Source organism: Piliocolobus tephrosceles, chromosome 9, assembly GCF_002776525.5.
Source record: "Piliocolobus tephrosceles isolate RC106 chromosome 9, ASM277652v3, whole genome shotgun sequence".
Lineage (NCBI taxonomy): Eukaryota > Metazoa > Chordata > Mammalia > Primates > Cercopithecidae > Piliocolobus > Piliocolobus tephrosceles.
Genome location: NC_045442.1, coordinates 73,769,660 through 73,790,691, shown reverse-complemented (window position 1 = coordinate 73,790,691; position 21,032 = coordinate 73,769,660). Strand labels below are relative to the sequence as shown.

The window sequence follows — 21,032 nt, the reverse complement described above, 5'->3', positions numbered from 1 at the left end:
GTAACGTGTGCAGTGTGTGTAGTATGAGTTGTGTTACGTGTGCAGTGCGTGGTGTGTAGTGTGTAGTATGTGTTGTGTTACATGTGTGTTGTGTGCTGCATGTGTGATGTGTGTCTATCCGTTGGATGAGTCGGGCTACCTCTCTAAGGGCAGGAGGCCCTCTCGTTTGCTTCATTGCCCACCCCGGTTTTCTCCTCCACTGCCTCAGCTGGCATATCTGTGCTTGATTTAGCTCAAGGAGCAAAGTAAGAGAATCCAAGTTTTTGGACCAAACAAATGGCTAGAAATTGTGCTTCTAAAGCAGTAGTTTCTGGTGGCTCTTGTAGAGAAACCCTGGTTGCTTGAAATGAGATGAGAGTTTCCCAAGTTAGACCCCAGTAAGATGGCAGATCCTGTGCACAGGCTTTAAAAATGATTAAATTACTCGTTCAGTATGATCAGGATTATGGTCGAGTGCCTTCTTTGTGCTCTTCTGTCTGACTTGCAGCTAAAAATAAAATTCAGGAATTAGATTCTTCTTTTTCTTCTCCACTGAAGAGCGCCCTCTGTGGTAGCTGGCACTGGTTAGGAGGGGATTCCCTGCCCAGAGCCCTCGTGTGGGGACAGGATCTTCCAGCAGCACTGAGTGTTTGAGGTAGGGTGCCAGGCCTTTGGTTTACATTTCTGGGGTGAAGCTCTTCTGCTGCCCTGCCCTTCCTCCGTCTGAGGCCACCTGAGTCTTCCCTTTGTGGCACACAGTGAGCAGCTTTAGTGACACGATTCTGGGCATTACCTCCTCAGTTTGCTGAGTCTCCATTACATCTGTGGCACCATTTAAGCAGCTCATACTCATTTGTGGAGTAAATTAATATAGTACATGTCTCAGGCCTTCCCCAGGATTGGCATAGGGAACTGAGAATTCCACCTGTTTCCCTTTCCTAGATCCCTGCAGTTGGTGACCAGTGGAGAGGGTGGCCCTGGGGTTTCTTCCTCAGCCCCCAATTCCTACATGCTTCCAAAAGAACCTCAGAGAGCAAAGGAAGCCGGAGGCATCCGACCCTGGCCTCCTTCTCACCACAGCTGACAGAAGGAGCAGAATCTTGGCAGCATTGTTAGGTCTTCATCTGCTATTAGCTGATTAAAAAGTTAAAAAAAAAAAAAAAATCTGTATCCCTCGGTAGCCCAGCCTGTTCCTTGCTGCAGTTGAAGAGTGACTGAGGAGCTCTCAGTGGCTTCCCAGCCACTGTGGTGCTGTTTTTGGCCTCAAACCCATTGTGAATTGCTATCTTTTTCCCCCAGCCATCAGCCGGAAGATCCATTAACAAATTAGAATTCCCTCTAGAGTCAGATGGCTTTGGTTTCTGGGTTCTAAATGACCTTGATTTTAATTACCATGCCATACAGGTTTGGATGAAGACGCCATCACTGAATCCCTGCTGAGGCAGCAAAGAGCTGGGGTGTTCAGTTTGGCCACACTTCTGGGCTCGTGGGTGATACCTCTGAAGTCCTTATTGGTTTCTAAAGGTCTATGTGCCACTCCCAGTTTCTCAGTCAGCTGCTAGTGCGTTCACACACCTCTGAGAACTTTTCCAGCACCCCCAGTAAGCTTGCTCTAGGCCCCAAAGAGTCCCCTCTGGCAACTGTTATATTCAGGGACCCTACTCAAGACAATTTTCTTGAGGAGACACAGTTCTGGCGCTGCCACCAAAAAGCTGTGTTTTCCTTAGGTGGCTAGGCAAACTATGCAGAGTGGTGCCTGCTCTTCACCTCATCTCGAAGGAGGACGTCTTGACCGGAAATCCTCCTTCTCCAATAAACTGAAAGGAGAGGCTTCTAATTTCCGTAATGTGGGGACTTGGGTGGCGTGTGGATCTCTAACTGCATCCTAAGTTGTCTAATATTGATAAACCAAGGAGAAGCGGGGTTCCTGTTTGGGCCTTTGAAGATACTGGGTGGAGAGAACACAGGATGGGCAGGCAGGTCCTACAACAGTCAGCAAAGTACATGGCTAGAGCAAAAGAAACTTTGTGCAAGTGCAGATTTAGGACTCAAACCACTCGACCTTAAGGTGCTTGGGGTGAAGGGGTCGGGGAGGGTGGTGGGGATTGTGAAGTGTATGGCTTGCCTGCAGAATTTACCGTTCTCTGCTTTCATTATACACAGAAGAGTAAGATAAACCAGCATGTGGAGACCAGGTTGGGTTAAGACTCTGTACTAATGACAGAGTAAGTAGTGCAAGAAATATTTGCTGGACACCTACCGAGTACTGGGAACTGGGTACTCTACACATCTCCATGAGGAAGGGACTGTTATTTCTCTTTTCTCATTGAGGAAAGGGAGGCACTGTATTAGTTTGCTAGGCCTGCAGTGACGAAGTACTACAGGCCAGGTGGCTTACACAACAGAAATTAATATTCTTACAGTTCTAGAGGCCAGAACTCTGAGATCAAGGTGTTGGCAGGGCTGGTTCCTTCTCTGGGCTGTGAAGGAAGGATCGGTTCCAGGCCTCTCTCATTGCCTTGTGGAAGACTGCCTTCTTCTCCCTGTGTATATATCATCTCCCTCCTGGATATGTTTGTGTCCTAATTTCCTCTTCTTCTAAGGGCACCAGTCATATTGCATTAGGACCCACCCTAATGACCTCATTTTAATCATGTCTTTGAATATCCTGTCTCTGAATACATCCCATTCTGAGGTAGTAGGCATTAGGACTTCAACGTGAATTTTTGGTGGGGAACAAAAATTGGCCCTTAATAGGCACAGAGAGGCTAAGTAACTTGTGTGTAGACACAGAGCTATAGGAAAAGATGGCAGGCATTCTGACTCCAGAATCCCCTGACAGTTCTGACAGTTCGAGACCAGCCTGGCCCACGAGGTGAAACCCTGTCTCTACCCAAAATACAAAAATTAGTTTTTTGGGGGGTGGGGGTCATGGTTGTGCGCATCTGTAGTCCCAGCTACTTGGGAGGCCGAGGCCCGAGAATCACTGGAACCCGGGAAGCGTAGTCTGCAGTAAGCCGAGATCGCACTACTGCACTCCAGCCTAGGTGACAGAGTGAGACTCTGTGTCAAAAAATTAAAAATAAATAAAAATAAAAATAAAAACAATGAAACAATATGATTGTACTATTCAAAGGTTAATACTTAATTTGCAAACAATATTAATTCCTAGTGTACTACCAGAATGAGATCTGGTAACAGGATAGAAGTTTAAATCAGATGGTCAATGCCGTATTTTTTCCTTCCGTGAATACATCTCCAGGAATGTGTACATAACCTCATCAGGAATAGCTTCAAGGTCAAAATTCCTGGTCCCTGTAAATGTAGAACTTGGTGAATGGCCAAGTGTCCCTGCTGTGCCTCCCTGCCCTTTTGGAGCAGCCTTTCAGAAGCTTCTGGACTCTCTGACCACTGTCTTCTCTCAAGTCTGGAAACTTGGGAACTAGCCTTGACCTTGAGTTGACTTTCCCTAGGGGCAAATGCAGGCACTGGCGGATAAGGCTTTGGCCTTTAGTCTCTGGCAGCTCTGTGTGTCCACGCAGCTCTGATGCTGTGACATAGAGTTCTGCCACTGGATTCTATGACTGAGGATGAAGTCCAACTAAATTGCCATGTCTGGAACCCTGTTGGATCATCGCACTGGCACCCTGGAGTCCCTTGGGATCCCCTATTTGCTCAGCATTACATCCGCTGAGCACTGCTCAGTCAACATTAGTGAAGACAACTGCTTCGGGGACGGACTTGCCATCATCAAAAAATGCAACCAACAGAGAGCTTGATTAAAGTGTAGTTATTTGGGGTGAAGTGTGTCCTGCCAACAATGTGGCAATACAGCCATGAATTAGGATGGAAACGGACACACTCACTGAGTCTCAGCCTCTGAGAAGCAGCTGCAATGTAAGAGTTTTTTAAAAACTGGTGAATCTATAAGGCCAAGAGCCAGGAGAGGTGATGGTGCTTGTCAAATGGAGGCGGCAATGGCTTTATGACATGGTGCCCTTCACAGTCTGGCCTAGAAGTCACCTCAAGATCACAGGATAGGCTCTGCATTTCTCTAGCTGGATTTTTTTCTAGCACAGGGGTCTAGCTTGCTTTTTTCTTTTCTCTACTTTTTCTTTTTTTCCTTCTCCTCTTTTTTTTCCTTTCCTCCCCTCCCCCCCGCTTTTTTCTTTCTTTCAGGTCCTGTCTACGTGATTGCAGCTTCAATTCCGCTAGGGCTGTCTAATTGAAGGGGATAACCTGCCTCCCTCATGGGCATCAGCATCCCACGTGACAGAAAAGGCAAGCTCTCAGTTCTGTGAATGGGCATCGCAGCAGACAGAAATGTCCTGCGTGGGAGGCTTGTTTGCTCATATTCTCCCCTCCTTACCTTTCTGGTTCCTTACTCTCTCGCTAGAGCTACATTCAGCCTGTCTCTTGCATCAGTCTTTCTGTGACTATTGAAGCCTTCAATGGTTGATTATATGATGCAGTGGACTCGTTTCTTGTAATATGTAGTATTTGTTTGTGTACTTAATTGGCCTTTGTCTCTCACTAGAGAATAAGCTCTTTGAGGACAGGAATCCCTTCTGCCTATTTCACTATTGCACTCCAGAGCTCATGCAGTATGTTCTCAATGCGTGTTTGTTGAATGACTGAGTGAGCATCATTTGGGCTCTCTAACCACCCTCTGAGATACACGGGTGGCTGTGTCAATTGGGCTTTGGAGATGAAGAAGCAGCTAGCCAGCAGTTGACGCTGGCCTGGGCCTTCTTAGCACAGTGTGTTTGGCTCAAGAGGACACAGTGGTATCAGTCACTCCTCTACCCACAGGCAGCTTGCTGTCTAGTTAGGGAGACCTGGCGAAGTGAGGGAGAGTGGGTATGGGGAGTCCCTGCTAGGCACTGAGGATCGAGATGTGAGGGCAGTCAGGCTTCAGAGGGGCAGAGAGGTGTGGGCCAGGAAGAGGTGGATGCAGCCCTGGGCCTCACAGTCTGTCTTTGCCTTAGCTCCTGATGCTCCTGCCAACGGTGTGCCCTTGCTGGGCATCCTACTTCCTGTCCACTTTCTTGGGATGGTCCCATTTTCTGCCAAGGGTGGATTTGGATCTGTTCTTTCCCTCTGAGCATCCCATGGGCGTCTCCATAGGCTGAGACAGGTTGTGGACTGCCCAGCCCCGAGAGGCGTCACACATCTAGACCACCATATGGGCAGTACCTCCTGAAGCTGTGCAGTAGAGCAGCCTTGGGCTGAAGGATGGAATTGGGAATCTGGCTTGGACTGGTTCACTGTCTTAATGTAATGTATAAAGGAAGAGAATATTCGTAGGGAGAGGCTACCCCTCGACCAGTTTTTCTGATCTATGTTGGAGGGAGCCCACACTCATTAGATGCCTGCTGTTTGCCAGGTGACAATGAGATGCTTTGTATATATTACCTTATTCAGTCCTCTCGATAGCCCTCTGGCACAGGCACTGTTATTATCCCCATTTTGCAGATGAGAAGGCTGAGGTTCAGTATGTTTAAATGGCTCGCCCAAGGCAGACACAGCTAGTGAGTGGCAGCATCCAGAATCAAACTTAGGCTGTTCTAATTCCAAAACTCTGTGTATTTCTGTAATACCAGAATGCCTTTTAAGACCTGGGAAAAGTCAAGCAGCCCCAGGAGGTGCCATCCTGGAGCCAGAAGGAGGGTCCAGCAAATTTGCCTTACCATTTGCATTAAAATGCCCTCCACAGCTGTAGCCTGACTGGTGCCCCTGGGTCTGCAGGTACCAGCTTTGCACTTAGTTGAATCTCCAGCCTAAAGGGTCCTTCCCAAAGCCCAGGGAAGGCAACGCAGTTTGCTGTCAGCTGTCTTGGGAACCAGCTGTGGGCAGGGATCCCGGCCTATGCAAAGGCCTCGCTGCCATGCTCAGCATCATCAGAGACTGTGTGTTTGGTCTCTGGGTGGAGGCCAAGAGGGACTCAGGCCTGGCCATCTCAGAACTTAATATTTGAGTTACCAAGTGTGTGTGTGTTTTATTTTGGGGTGTGCTGAAGTGTCTCATCTATTTTTGTTTTAGAATTTTTGCTATTCCTTTGTTACCTACCCAAGTTGATTTACACACAGCTGCCATCCCGTGCAGAAGGCAGGTAATTGACCACTTCAGCCATGGGCTAATGGAGGGAAGCAATGCATTTGATGAAACAAGTTAAGCAATAATTTAGAAACTTTCTATCTAAGCCCTTGTGTTATCATATCCTCCCAGATTTATCCTCTTAACTCTGTCCAACTCAGACAATAGTCAGAATGTCTTTTCCCTTCCTGTCCTCACACCAGTCTGGATCAGCTGTCAAGGACGTGGGCACCCTGAGTTACTTAAAAAAGTTTCTCTTAGAAGGCTGGGAGCCTGGCTTCCCATCCTGGCCCTGCCTCTCACTGGCTGTGTGACTCTGACCCACTCACTTAACCTCTCTGAGCCCCAGAAGCCGCATTTCTCAAGTGCAGTAGTGATATTGAATGGCCCAAAGGCAACGGGTAACACCAGACCAGGAATTTCTAGATGAAATGCTCTGGCTTACTTAGCATGACACAGATCCGCTGCTTCCCAATTAACAATTGGGAAGCTTCTTTAGAATTTTTTTTTTTTTTAATGCAGAGATATCAAGGTTTAAAATGACATTAAGAAAGCTTCTTCCTGACTGCAGTGTGTCCTTCAAGGATCATCTCCCCATCTGCCTCTCTGTGTACTAATGAGTCCAAGAAAGGGGAAAGGCGGCCTGGTAGAAAATGGAACAATTTATTTGTAAAGGGCCTCCCACGCTTCCGAGGGTAGCAGATGAAGGGTCTGACTTGAGCCTCTCAGAACCCAGGAGAAAGAAACAAGTCTTACTCATCCTGTAGCCCAGAGGAAGAAATTCTAGCACCCAGAGAGGTCGAGCAAGTCCCACAAAACCACACAGCAATTTGATGGCAAAGGCTGGACCAGGAACTCGGGGATTTTGACTCCTGATCTCGTGCTTCTCAAACTTTAGTGTGCACAGGATATCTGAGGGTCTTGTGGCAATGTAGCTTCGGGAGGTCTAGGGTGGGGTCTGAGATTCTGTTTTTCTGATGAGAGCCATGGGGATGCAGATGCTGCTGGTCTCTGGAACTTACTTGGAATAGCAAGGGGCTCCATAAAGCTGGGAGGGTGGGGTCTTTGCAGCCCAATCTAGGAGGGAAGTAGCCCTTCCAGCTCCTGTCACCTGTCCCACTTCCTGTTACTAATTTGCATGTTATCTCCTTTCTTTCCCTCATGCTCCTATGACCTGCACACTCCCTTCTCCGCCACTCCCTATGCTTCCCCAGCCCATTTTCTCTGATTCCCTCTTGCTCAGCCTTTAAGTAAACAGCACTTCTCAGCTGGGTTCCATGAGGCCTCCTGGCTCAGGAGCCTACTGCTCTGGGCTCACAGTCCCTGTTCCATGGAGATTCGAGTGCCTGAATTAACTCCCTCGTGGAGCAATAAACCACCCTGAGTGCTAACCTAGTTTGTATTTTTAGCATATACTCCATCAATTACTTAACTTGCAGAGCGGCTCCTCTCTGCTCATGGGGGAGGTGCCGCCAAAGAATGTTCTTCCTCAGGCTTTTGTGAGTTGCCCCTCTCCTTGGTCCCACCTCCTGTGAGGTCAGAGTCCTTTCTCCTTGATGCTGTATCCTTGGTATTTAGGAGGCAAAGGTTATTCACCCCATTTTATAGAAACAGAGGAAACACTGAGGTCCAGATAGGGTGACAACACGGTACAGTGTGATGGTGCCAAGAAGCAGGTCTCCTAAGCCCTTCACCTTCCCACTGCGGGGAAGTAACAAACAGTGGTGGGTGGTACCTTCCCAGGCCACGCAGGGCCGGAAGACTCTCTCTGAGCCAGTTTTGCAAGATAGTGGTATGAAGGGAAGCTGGTAGGGACCATGCACTGTGTTACCTTGGGTAGAAATGATCTCCTAGCTGTGGATTTTACTTGTAAAGTCCAGCCAGAAAACCTACATGCTGGGAGAATGGGGCCAGGACCACTTTAGTCCGTGGTTTCTTCCACCCTCTCCCCACCCCAGGAGGACCTTCAGCCATCCCCAGATAAGTCAAGACTTGGTCTGAGTTTCAGCAGAGTTTCTCCCACCTCTGGCAGAGGCATGGATCAGCAACACTCCACCAAGAGGCCAGCAAGATGCTGGCTGTTTCCTAAGCTGGGATGGGGTGAGACTGTGGCTTGGAAACTCAGAGGTGATAGAGACGGCACCGGCTCCCTGCGCTAAGCTTTGCCCACGGACCCAAGGCCCAGGCATGGGACGACTTCATTCATCCCTCCACTGAGGAAACGTAAGCACTAGCTGTGTTCTAGACACCAGGCAGATGCTGTGGGTGGACGGGACTCTCTCCCGGGGGAAAGCACAGGACACAGTCCCTTTCCCAGGGGCCTTACATCTTCCAGGGAAAGCTCCCATGTCTATCTGTAAAGGTAAAAGCTAAAAACACCACGCAGCGTGTAAGCGCATGTGTGAGAGTGTGTGTGTTTGTTCCTGTGTGCATAGTTATGTATATAAGGGTACCTGTGAGCATCTGAGCATCTATAGGTGTGTGTGTTTACGTGTGTGTGTATGTTTACGTGTCTGTGTGTATGCATGTGTATTTATATGTCTATTTGAGTGCATACATTTGTGTTTATGTTTGCAAATCTGTGTTTTTATGTCTAAGTGCGTGCACACATGTTTGAGTTTATTTCTCCATGCATATATGTATTTAAGTGTATATATGTTTCTGTGTATGTCTGTGTGTATGTGTGCTCATGTGTACGTGTTAGCATCAGTATGGGTATACATGTGTATATTTGTGTTTAGGTGTGTGCATCTGTCTGAGTATGTGTGCTGTGTGTGTTTGCGTTAGTGTGTGCATGCGTCTGTGTGCCTGTTTCATTGTGTACATGCGCATATGTGTGTGCATACTTCTGTGTGCATGTGTGTATGTGTATGTGTGTGTATGTTTGTTAGTGTGTGCATGTGTGTGCTTGTGCGTATGTGTGCATGTGTGTGTCTGTGAGCATGGTACTTTGGGCTGTGCCTCTGTGAAGCGCCATAGTCAGTGGGGAGTCCCCACACAGTCCTGGCTACAGGCTGCTCTGGAACTTGCCTTTGATGACTTAGACAGGCATGAACAGGACATGTCCACTGGGGAAGATCTGTGAGTCCATCCTGGTGTTCCCTGGGCAATGGGTAGACTCACGGGGAAGGAAGATGAAGACAAAGCACACAGGGCCAACACTCTTGCATCTGGAGCGTGCCTGGGCCCATGCTGGATATGTGACAGACTCAGAAGTGAGCCAGACCTGTCTGGTTGGGGCAACAAGCCCCATAAGAGCTCTGCCTGGAGGAGTGCTGAGGCAAGAAGTGAAGAACCTCTGTGGAGGGGCGACCTAGTCCAGCCCTAAATCCAGGGTAGAAGGCTGGATGATCTGTGCCCCCACTCTCCTCAGTATTGGAATCTCGTTAAGTCCAAGACTGTACTGAATCATGAATCAAGACGCATCCATGTCTGTTCCTGACTCTGCCCTCACTGTGTGACCTTGAATAAGTCACTTGGCTTCTCTGGGTCTTGCTTCCCTCCCTGTAAAATGAAGACATTGGATCATCTCTTCATTGAACAGGAACAATGAAATTCTACAGCGAAACACGTTGCCCCACAAATAGCAGGGTGGGACAAGGGTCACCACAGAAGAGCAACGTGGAAGTGGTCTAAGGATGTGGCTAAGAAAAGAGGGACAGTTCAGGGAGGCCTCTTTTGTGGGAAAAAAAAAACATTAGGGAGTACAAGTGCAGTTTTGTTACATGGATGTACTGGATAGTGGTAAAATCTGGGCTTTTAGTGCACCCATTACCCAAATAGTGTACATTGTACCCAATAGGTAATTTTTCTTTTCTTGAGACAGAGTTTCACTCTTGTGACCTGGGCTGGAGTGCAATGATGTGATCTTGGCTCACTGCAACCTCTGCCTCCCAGGTTCAAGCGATTCTCCTGCCTCAGCCTCCCAAGGAGCTGGGATCACAGGGGCATGCCACCACACCCAGCTAATTTTTGTATTTTTAGTAGAGAAGGGGTTTCACCATGTTGGCGAGGCTTGTCTCAAACTCCTGACCTCAGGTGATCTGCCCACCTTGGCCTCCCAGAGTGCTGGGGTTACAGGCTTGAGCCACCACACCCGGCCCAATAGGTAATTTTTTTATCCCACACCCCCTCATCATCCCACTTTTTGGAGTCTCCAGTATTATTATTCCATTCTGTATGTCCATGTGTACCCAATTTCGCTCCTACTCATAAGTAAGAACATGGGCTTTTAGTGTACCTGTCACTTTCTCTCTTACTTTGATTCTGTGTTAGTTCACTTAGGATAACGGCCTCCAGTTCCCTCTGTGTTGCTGCAAAACACATGATTTCAGTTTTTTTCTAAGGCTAACTAATATTCTGCAGTGTGCATGTGTGTGTGTGTGTGTGTGTGTGTGTGTGTGTGTGTATACCACATTTTCTTTATCCAGCCATCCATTGATGGACACTTAGGTTGATTCCACGACTTTGCTATTATGAATAGTGCTGCAATAAACATATGAGTGCAGGTGTTTTTTTGGTCTAATGATTTCTTTTCCTTTGGGTAGGTACTCATTAGCGGGATTGCTAGATTGAATGGTAGTTCTATTTTGAGCTCTTTGAGAAATCTCCACACTGTTTCAGGAAGGCTTCTTGAGCTTGGTTGTGAAGGATGAGTGGAGAGGGAGGCAGAGAGAATAATACAAGAAGAATCTGAGAGGTGGGAGAGCACAGCAGACTTTATCAACAAACATTCATATAGCACTCACTATAGAGCAGAAATCATTCTAAGATAGGGGTTGGTAAACTATGGTCTGCAGGGCAAACCTGGCACACTACCTGATTTTATAAATAAAGTTTTATTGGAACATCCATTTGTTTACATATTGCCTATGGCTGGTTTGGAGCTACAAGGACCGAAGTGAGAGATCATGGGAGTCTGTGTGAGCTGCAATGCCATAGAATATTTACTATCTGGCTCTTTATGGAAAAAGTTTGCATCCCTGTTATAAGACTTTTAAAAGCATGGACTCATTTAATTTTCTTGACAACCATATTGGAAAGTTATTGTTATTGTGTCCACTTTATAGATGAGGAAATTCAGGCTCAGAGAGATCAAATAGTGCACCTAAGGCCACGCAGTGAGGAAGGAGGAGATGAGACGTGAACTCAGGCAGTGGACTCCAGAGAGTCTGTGTTCTGGCCACTGTGCTGTGCCAAGAACAAGCCCCTGGGAGGAAGGCTAAGCTGAGAAGGGTCTTCAGAGCACCTCCTTGACCTTGCCACGTTTGTGACCAGTGCAATGATGTCTCAAAGCTATGTTTTGGTTACCGCAATAATGTGAATATTCAGGGACCAGCCTGCTTAATGGGGACGCTCCAACTGTGTCTCTCAAATGCTAGACAGTTCTTGGAGGCAACACCTACATGCTGTTAGCCAGGCACTGCTCACAAGGGTTTCTCCATAAAGACTTCCTATTTTAGCTTATTAGTCAGTGTTTGTATAGTTGCCGCGTGCTGTGGTCTGTGTCCTAGCTGCCTGCATAGATCACAAATGCTTGGAAGGCCTGGATTGTGTCTCTCTCTGTATGGTGTCCCAAGGGAGAATGGCTTCTCATCAGGTCAGAGGATTCTGGGGCCACATTCCCACTGTGAAGAAGCTGTCAAAATGCCTGTGTCCAGAGGTGCTTCAACAAGAGCAGAGGTGATGTGCAGGAGGGGCTGGTGATTGTGGCAGAGGCTGTGAGTGCCCTGCCCATGCCCCCAGCCCACTCTATTCCTATCCCACTCAAATGCCCCTACTGTCAGTGCCTTCCCTCCCTTTGCCAGTGTGAGCCAAGATATCTGGAAGTGCCTGGAGCAAACACCCCCAGGTGCAGCCCTTGCCAATGATAGACCCTAATGGGAGTATAAATACCCCATATTCCACCCCTCAGATGGCACAGCTCTGAGGCATGTTCTATCCCGGTGCTGCCCCTATGATTTTCTGTAATGATGGAAATGTTCTCTATGTGTGTTGTCCAACATGACAGCCACCAGCCATCTCTGGTTATTGAGCTTTTGGAATTTGGTTAGTGGGACTGAGGAACTAAGTTTTTCAATTCAAGTAATTTAAATGTAGATAGCTCAATGTGGCTGGTGCCTTCCACGTTGGGCAAGGTGGTTCTGCCCCATCTCCTAGAGGTCCCTGGTGGCATTGAGCCTTGGTTGTCTGCAGCAGTGTCCTGACCATTTACAAACCCTGCCCTCTCACTTTCTCATTTTATTTCCCCACTCCCCAACTGGTTCTCCCCTGGGATCACTACTCAGATAAACTATTCATGTAAACCATATGAAATTGCCATTTTTGGGGTTAAAAAATGGTTGAACGTTAGTATTTTCAAATGGTTAAATTTGCACTGAAATCTCCACCATACATCTGTTTCTGGGGAACCCCACCATAACGGGGTGTTGAGATTTGTGTTTGTTCGTGTGTGTAAGTTGGTCATTCCCTGTCCAGGCAGAGTTCTAATCCCAGCTCTGCTTCCAAGTGGCTGTGTGGCCTTGGAACCTCTGTGTGCCTTGGTCCTCAGGGAGGACCTGCCCATAACCCTGGGCGTGGTGCCTGCCCTATCTTTAGAATGGTTGGAAGGAATAAGGGAGCTCGTAGATAGGGCTGTTAAAGAACTCAGCACAGTGAAGAGGTAAGGTGCCCTCCTGCATGGGGCCATTCTGGGGCACAGTGCCCTGGCCTCATTCTCCCTGGGTGGAGGATGCCTGCTTGTGGCTGACAGAATTCAGACAGTGTTTCTTTGATGCTACAAGACTGGCTTTCCTGCTGTCCCACTTTGTGTAATCGGGGCTTTTTGGCAGGGAGGACTTAGTAGCTAGCATGAGCTCCCAAGTAGGAACTCTAGGAACATTCACTCGGGCTGCCGTTTAGTCTGAGCTAGAGCACGATTTGATGGGAGGCTGCTCAGGGCCTTACATTTGTTTCCCCCATTTACAAAAAGGCAGTAAACAGTTTAACTCCATTGTGATTGTGAGACTTTTCATATTTAGCTTTTTTTCCCTGGAATGGAACCAGACAGGATGGGGGCACTGCACTTGCAGGCAACGTAGGTTTTTTCCAGCCCCTCCATCTTCTTGACCTTCCCAGGGATTTGTTAATGCAGCTCAGCTACCAGGCTCCCAGAATGCCCGTGTTGCCGGGAGGCTGATCCCACCAGGGACTCCAGAGGAAACCCAGAGTTCATGCCAAAATATCTAGTAGAAGGAGTTTATATGGGGAACTCATTATAAAGGTGTCCAAGGAGATAAAAAGTCAAGCAAAAAATGGAGAGGCAGCCCAGAGAATAGCAATGGCAGGAAGCTGCTAGCATCCCTAGGGCTAGATGGGGAAGGGAGGAGCTGGTTTTCTAGAACTCAGGATCCAGCAGCACTTGGCGGATACTGGAACTATAGAAGGTCTGCTGGACCAGGCAGGACCACAGAGGAAAGGACTCTGGGGAGGGCAGGACATGATAGATGTAATGACGGAAATGTTCTCTATCTGGAGATGCCACCAAATGCAGAGAGAGGGAGAAATGTCCTGGTTTCTGGCCTGCCCCCACCCTGCAGACTTCTGCCTGCATTCTTGCTGAATAGAACAAACTTCCCTAGAAGGAAGAGTGAGGGAGCCTGGGGAGTGTAGTCCACAGTCCACAGAGGAGGGGTAAAGATTGGGTCTCAGAGCAAGCAGGCCAATGACCAATAGGGTGGCCCAAGAGCCTTTAAATGAAAGGGGCTGTGAAGGAGTTTCAGGGGGTCCTTGCCCTTCTAGGAAGTACAGGCATATTTTGTCTCTATGTAAGCACATGCATTTCTCCAGAAAGAAAGTTGGTATCTTCAGATTCTCAAGTTGGTTTGCGCCACCAAAAGATTCAGCATAATCAATAAACAATAATCCAACCATCTTATCTTCAACATGGGAAGTCGGAGGGCTCAGAGAAACACCCATAGCAAGAGTGTCTATACTCTTGGTCCAGGGTCCTACTGGCTGTTGTCCTTCAACTGTCCTGGAAGAGCCAGCCTGTTAGGAGAGTCCCCTATCTGTTCCCTGCCTCTCCAGAATCGACTGTCCCGTCTTCCCAGTCAGCTTTTCCCTGATCTCAAGCACACAGACCTGCTCCCACAGTGCACTTCTGCAGTCTGGGGAAGCCATACCATGGATGTGGATCCTGGTCTAGATGCACCACATAGTGCTCGACGCAGGCAGAGCTGGCACTGGAAAGAGAGCCCAGTCTCCTTCCTGCAGCCTCCCTCCTTCAGCAAACATTTGCCTTGCACCTGCCATATGCCAGACGTTTTGCTAACTGCCAGGGATACGGCACTGATCAAGATAGATGATGTCCCTGCTGTCACGGAGGTAGAAGTGGAAACAGAAAACAAACAAGAGAACAAATGCAGCAACAAGATCATTTCTGATTATGATAAGTGTGGAGATGATAATAGAGCAGGGTGCTGGCAGACAGTCATGTGGGAGTCTGGGGCTACTTTTGGTGGGGAAGGTTACTCTCTGGAGGTCTTGTGTAAACTGACATGAGAAGGATGAGAAGGAGCCAGCTTTCCAAGGTCTCCAGAGAAAGTATGCCAGATGGGGACAACAGCCAGTGCAAAGTCTCTGGGGTGGGAATGAGCAGGAGAAGAAGAATCCGTGCCTGTGTGGCCAAAGACGAATCCTGCCTCACAGTCTTTGACCCTTTTGACTTCCCCTGTCGTGCCTCCTGCAGACTCTTCTTGCTTCCCTGGGTGAATGGGTGGCAAAGAGTGCTTTCCTTAACCATGCTTCCTTGTCAGCACAGTGCCTGGCAGGTGGCTGGAAGCCACAGCTGAATTTTTGCAGTGTCTTTGAGATGCCAGGAGGATGGCAGATCATTTCTGTACAATTCATCAGCCACACAAAAGCCCTGAGATCAAAGAGCACGGGCTTAATTTATTTTGTTTGTTTTGCAGAGGAAATAGTGCTTCCTTGGACTGAAAGCTCTGAGGACTAAGAGCTGAATGGAAAGGGGGCGTTTGGATTAAATGAATGGGCTGGCCAACTCTGACCCAGTTTTCACCCAGTGCAGCAGTGATGGGGGAGGGAATTGCTTTCTGGCTCTCTGCTCTGGCCCAGGGGCTGGTCATTTCATGGGGCTGGGCCTTCTGTGTGAGTCAGGCTTGATGGAAGTGTCTTTGAAGGTGATTCATGGGGAGGAGAGGAGGGGAACTGGGAGTTGTGGCCTCAAGCCCTGCCTGAGTTCATCCTTGGATCCCTCAGGCTTGCTTGACACTAGCTCATCACCTTAGCAATGAGGGCAGGTGCAGATTCGGGTGAAGCTCACCTACATTTCATAGGAACCTATCAAATGTGAGCAAACTGGGAGAAGGAAATCACTGAGCCTCACATGGCAAAGGAGCACTCAAAGTAGGGAATTCTGAGGAAGCCTAGAATGGGCTGGGCAGGGAGGGCAGGGGACAGTCCCACTCATCATCGTGACCAGGCTGGACCTGTGATTGCAGTGAGCGAGACTTGGCCAGGAGAGGCTTGGGTCTAGGAGTCCTGGATTCGAGTTCCATTAACTATTTGACCCTGAGCTGGTGACTTTGTCTTTTTTAGAAGCCTCAGCCTCTTCACCTTTCGAGTAGGGGTGAGGATACCTGCCTGTGCTACCTCTCGGGCTTGGTGTGAGAGCCCAGTTCTGAAGGTTGGAAAGTATTGCCAAGCACATGGTAGGCACTCAGTAAATATCTGTTTGCTTAAATGAAAGAATGCATGAATAACTGAAAGAGATCAAAGCTGATATATTATTCTAGAACTTTATGACTATAGGGAATGAAGATTAATATGGCAAGGATAAAGAGGAAGTTAAAGCCAACTGCTACAAGGTACCTGTGGTGGGGGGTCCAGTGTCCTAGTGGCTTGGCCAACTCCTTCAGGTGCCCTCATCTCAGAAAGATCAATGGTGCAGACAGACTGCAGTTTATCCAGTTCACATTGGATGTATGCCTTGGATCCACATCCCTAGGATACTTGGGCCCATTTTTAGATTTCTTCCTCTTCTGGATTGTTTTAGACAGCAATCCGTATGAAGATCTTAAGAGAGAATATAGCCCAAGAGTGATGGAAGGCTGCAACCATGACATTTTGAGTATGCTCCACTAATTAAAAATACTAATTAAAAATTAAGTTGTTAATCCCCAAGTAAAGAAGGAAAATGTGAGGGCATCTGAAGAAGAGAACGTGTTCATGTATCGTGATTGCTGACCAACTCTCGGTGTAACAGACAGAACTTTATGAATGAGGAATGAGGAGTCATCTAACTTAGGGTAGAGTGGAAGGGGTTCAGGAAGGCTGAAACACAAAACTGGTGAAAACTGCTAAAGATAGCCACAGACATTTGTAAAATTATAGGCAGAGAATTAGGAGATGAACGAGATAGGAGAGTATCACTGCTTAGGAAATGTGACACTGTTAGCAAACAGAAACAAACTAGAAAGTGAGCATTTCTGTTTTTTTTTTCTCTCGTCTCTACCTAGGATTACTGTCTTTAGAACAAAAAAGAGAAAATCTCTTGCACAGAACTAGAGAAGCACTTCAAAATGCATTTCTAGGACCAGAGGGTCTCTATGGCTGGGTCCTGAAGTACACTGTAGATGTGCTTGCAGAACTGGGGAGTCTTTTGATGGACTTTTTTTTCATTATGGGTTCAATTTTTCTGCCTCTTTGAATGCCTGGTAGTTTTTGATTGGATACCAGACATTGTGAATCTTACCTTGTTGGTTGCTGGATATCTTAGTTCTCCTATAAAACATTCTTGAGCTTATTTTCTGGGACATGATCAAGTTGTATGGAAACAGTTTGATCTTTTCTGGGTCTTGCCTTTGAGTTTTATTAGGTGGGACCAGAGCTCCCTTAATCTAGGGCTAATTTTTTCCCACTGCAGAGACGTTGCCATTCTGAGTACTCTACCAGGTGCTCTGTGAACTTGAGGTTTCCACTCTGGCTGGTGGGAACGTGAACTGTTCCCAGCCTTGTATAAACTCTGAGAAATGTTCTGTCTGCTCCTTTAGGGTGTTTCTCTCCCCCACCTCGGATAGCTTTCACACATGCCTGTGTCGACCAGTACTTAGCTAAAGACTCAAGGGGGTCCCTCTGCTGATCTCAAGTATTCACTGGGCAGCTCTTTCCTTTCTGCTGCCCTGGCCTGTGAATTCCAGCCTCCTTGGCCTCCCTGGAATCCAGCCTTCATCTCCTCAACTCGGAGACATCTGGGCCCTGCTGGGGTCCCCCTTCTTTCTGCTGTGGCTTGGACACTCTCTCCAGACAGGAAGTTGAGGCAACTGTAGGGCTCACTTTGTGTCTCCTCTCTCAGGAATTGCTGTTCTTCCCTGACTGAGCTCCAGTGTCTGAAAATCGTTGTCTCAAATGTCTTGTCCGAATTTTTAGTTGTTTCAGGTGGGAGGAGAGATCTAGTCCATGCTACTTCCTTTGTAGAATCTTTGAATGGTGAGATAAGTTTTCTTTTTTTTTTTTTTACCTCTAGCATTCTGGAACTTTTTGTACTTGTTAGAATTTCTCAGTGGGTGTTAGAAGATGGATTCTGGAGCCTGTAGTCTAATGATGTCATGGCTTATCTCTGGAAATAATCTTGATTGGATTGTCAAACTGAGTGCTTAGGAGCCCTTAGAGAGGCAAATGCTGGTCACAGAGGCCAAGCTAGACTCTATGCAAACAGGTCAGGCTGGAATCCCCAGGTATCAAGGGACTGAAGTTAACCTGGAAAGTTTCCTTTACCATGACTTAACCTAAGGTGCATGATAATGAGTGTTAACTGGGTACCAGGCTTGCCTTTATGCCAGGTTCTGTCCTTATAGCAATCCCGTCAGCTAGTTACCCCCATCCCTGTTTTCCAGATGAGAGAAAGGAACTTTCCCCAATTTAGGGTCCAAATTCACATCTGCCCACCCTTAAATGAGATGCTGTATTGTGCAGCATCTTTCTTAGCATCTTGATTAGGGAGGATCCAAGAGCTGAAACTTGAATATGAATCAGTAAAACAGAAACAAAGAATCAGACACAAGATAAAGGATCCCTCTTTGTCCCTGAATTGAGATAAGAAAACATCATCAGAAGCAGATAGAGGCTAAGTACTTATTCCCAGAAAGGCCTCATTTTTAGAAAGGTATTTAGAGATTATTTAGTCCCTAACTTACAGCTGTGGTTGACAGAAGCCAAGTGGCCAACAGCTCTTGATGTGGTGTCATACTCATGGGCAGACAGAAAATTCCCTGACAGGATTTTCCCTTAAACCTCTGTCGCATGAAGGGACTTTTTTTTACGCATTTATAAAGTATATAATTACTATCCCAGTAGCTAGATACAACCTTGTCAATTATAAATAAATCATCACCTCGCCTCCTCATCACCACCCAAATGTCTTTCACGCTCCAATTTAATTAACCCACTTACTTTACTGTCTAATAAACTTTTGCAAAAGTTACCCCCACTTTCCAGCTCCATCTAGCAAAGAATGCTGGCTGGATGTCAGCCATGTTTTGGGCCCCCACCTGAATCTCCGCCTCAAATGTAACTCAAATGTGATCATCTATCCTACCTAGCATCTCACATGAAGAAATGAGGTCTGGGACATGACCAGGAGGCATGGCCCGTTTTACTGCCTGGATTGCCCTGGGGGTTGTGGCAGGTGAAAAGATCAGAGAATGAGAAATTCCTTCCTCCTTCCAGAGGCCGGGTGGGATGGTGGGGGAAAGGGCAGGGGCTTGCTGAATTTTGTTAAAAAGCACTTTTCTCTCTTGGAACGCCATCTCATGTCTAAAGCAGCCAAGATCATTAAGTAAATATAGGCTCTGTGCTTTAATTTTCACTGCTATTAGCAAAGTTTGCAGGAGGAAAGATACGTTGAGTGGGGAGTTTAATCAAAGCCAGGGGTGTTCCACAGGAAAATACTTGTTAGGCCTAGTTTCCTGTGGTGAAAGTCTTATAAATTTCAAATACGTTTTGTGACTCTCCACAAACTTTTGTTTCCTGCAGGTTTGTAATTGAGATATACACACTGGGGAGAAAAAACATCAGACACCAAGGTCCTTAGAAATACAGGTGCCCTGATATGACTGTAGTTTGCAGCCTTGCCCATAAAACAGGTGGGGCAGGTGCTTGAACATGTGGTTCACATGTTGCATAGACTGCCTACTCCTGGGCAGGGGCACACTTGGCCTGTATTTGAATACACCTAGACTTCAAACCCAGTTTGTGAATCACCTCCTTTGGAAGCTGTCCTTGCACCCTAGGCTGGAAGTGAGCTCTCGTCCTCTGAACTTCAATTGTCCTATATCCATACCTCTGTAGTTAGGGCTCTGGTCACTTTCCACCTGGGATTTGAGTTGGTACCTGCCTTCTCACCTACTCACCTGGCCTGGACTCTCCTTTGAAGACAGGGTCAAGGTTGAAGTCATCTTTGTGACCCATGCAGGGCATTGCACATAGCAGATGTGACCTCTCGCTGGTGGTCAGATCAACTTCAAGGGCACAGGGTTCCTCTTTTTATCTGTCTGATGACCTCTGGAAGATGACAATAAGAGGAAGATTCTCCCCCTGTTTAATTCTGGGATGCCACTGGTCAGGCTCCCCTTGTATCTCAGGGTTCCAGGGCTGAGGGCTGTGGCTTCAGCTGAGGCTCTAGGCTAAGCCAGTAGGGCTTGTGTCTTGTATTAGTCTGTTCTCATGCTGCTAGTAAAGACATACCTGAGACTGGGTAGTTTACAAAGGAAAGAGGTTTAATGGACTCACATGGCTGGGGAAGCCTCACAATCATGGCAGAAGGTAAATGAGGAGCAAAGTCACATCTTACACGGCAGCAGGTAAGAAGGCATGTGCAGGGGAACCGTCAGATCTCATGAGACCTTTTCACTATCATGAGAACAGCATGGGAAAAACATGCCCCCATCAATCAGTTATCTCCCACTGGGTCCCTCCTACAACACATGGGAATTAGTACAATTCAAGGTGATATTTGAGTGGGGACACAGAGCCAAACCATATCAGGTCTACTGCTTCGATAACCTCTTGGAATGAGTCTCATAGGGCCCTTCTATCCCCTGTACTCATGACAGTATGACTCTTTGGGTGGGTCTGAGGTAGGACATGACTGGTGGTCAAACCCAAACTCTTATTAGAGAAAGTATATCCTCTTACTAGTGAGACACCTTGAAGTTTTGAAAAGGAGGCTTTTTATGATAATAAAATTTTGCATTTATGGTAGAAAACTTGGCAAACACAGAAAAATTATAAAGAGAAAGCAATGTCTGTAATTCTACAGTGCAGAAATCACATTTGGGTGTATTTTATTATTATATAATGAAATGTTATTCTGAAAACATAGATTGGTTAATATAAATGTTAATGTGCATATTGGTTAATATACATAATATACATAAAGCTTTAATATATACTTATTTAAAAAAATAAGTCTGGGCACAGTGGCTCATGCCTGTAATCCCAGCACTTTGGGAGACTAAGGCAGGCAGATCACCTCAGGGCAGGAGTTCGAGACCAGCCTGGCCAACATGGCAAAACCCCATCTTTACTAAAAATGCAAAAATTAGCCAGGCATGGTAGTGGGCACCTGTAATCCCAGCTACTTGGGAGTATGAATTAGGAGAATCACTTGAACCTGGGAGACAAAGGTTGCAGTAAGCCAAGATCACACCACTGCACTCTGTCTCAAATAAATAAATAAATAAGTAGGCCGGGTGCAGTGACTCACGCCTGTAATCCCAGCACTTTGGGAGGCCGAGACGGGCAGATCACGAGGTGAGGAAATCGAGACCATCCTGGCTAACACAGTGACATCCTGTCTCTACTAAAAATACAAAAAGTTAGCCGGGTGTGGTGGCGGGCGCCTGTAGTCCCAGCTACTCGGGAGGCTGAGGCAGGAGAATGGCGTGAACCCAGGAGGC

At 47.2% G+C, this 21,032-nt stretch overlaps 2 protein-coding genes across 11 annotated transcripts in view; both read left to right on the top strand.

The window, feature by feature from the left end:
* Nucleotides 1–21,032, top strand: part of KCNMA1 (potassium calcium-activated channel subfamily M alpha 1) — a 756,034-nt gene that overhangs the window by 159,910 nt on the left and 575,092 nt on the right. The window lies entirely within an intron of this gene.
* Nucleotides 14,222–15,828, top strand: LOC111537812. The gene has a single exon (XM_023204864.1). It carries the CDS (start codon nucleotides 14,239–14,241, stop codon nucleotides 14,614–14,616), a length of 378 nt encoding a protein of 125 aa, XP_023060632.1. The 5' UTR covers nucleotides 14,222–14,238; the 3' UTR covers nucleotides 14,617–15,828.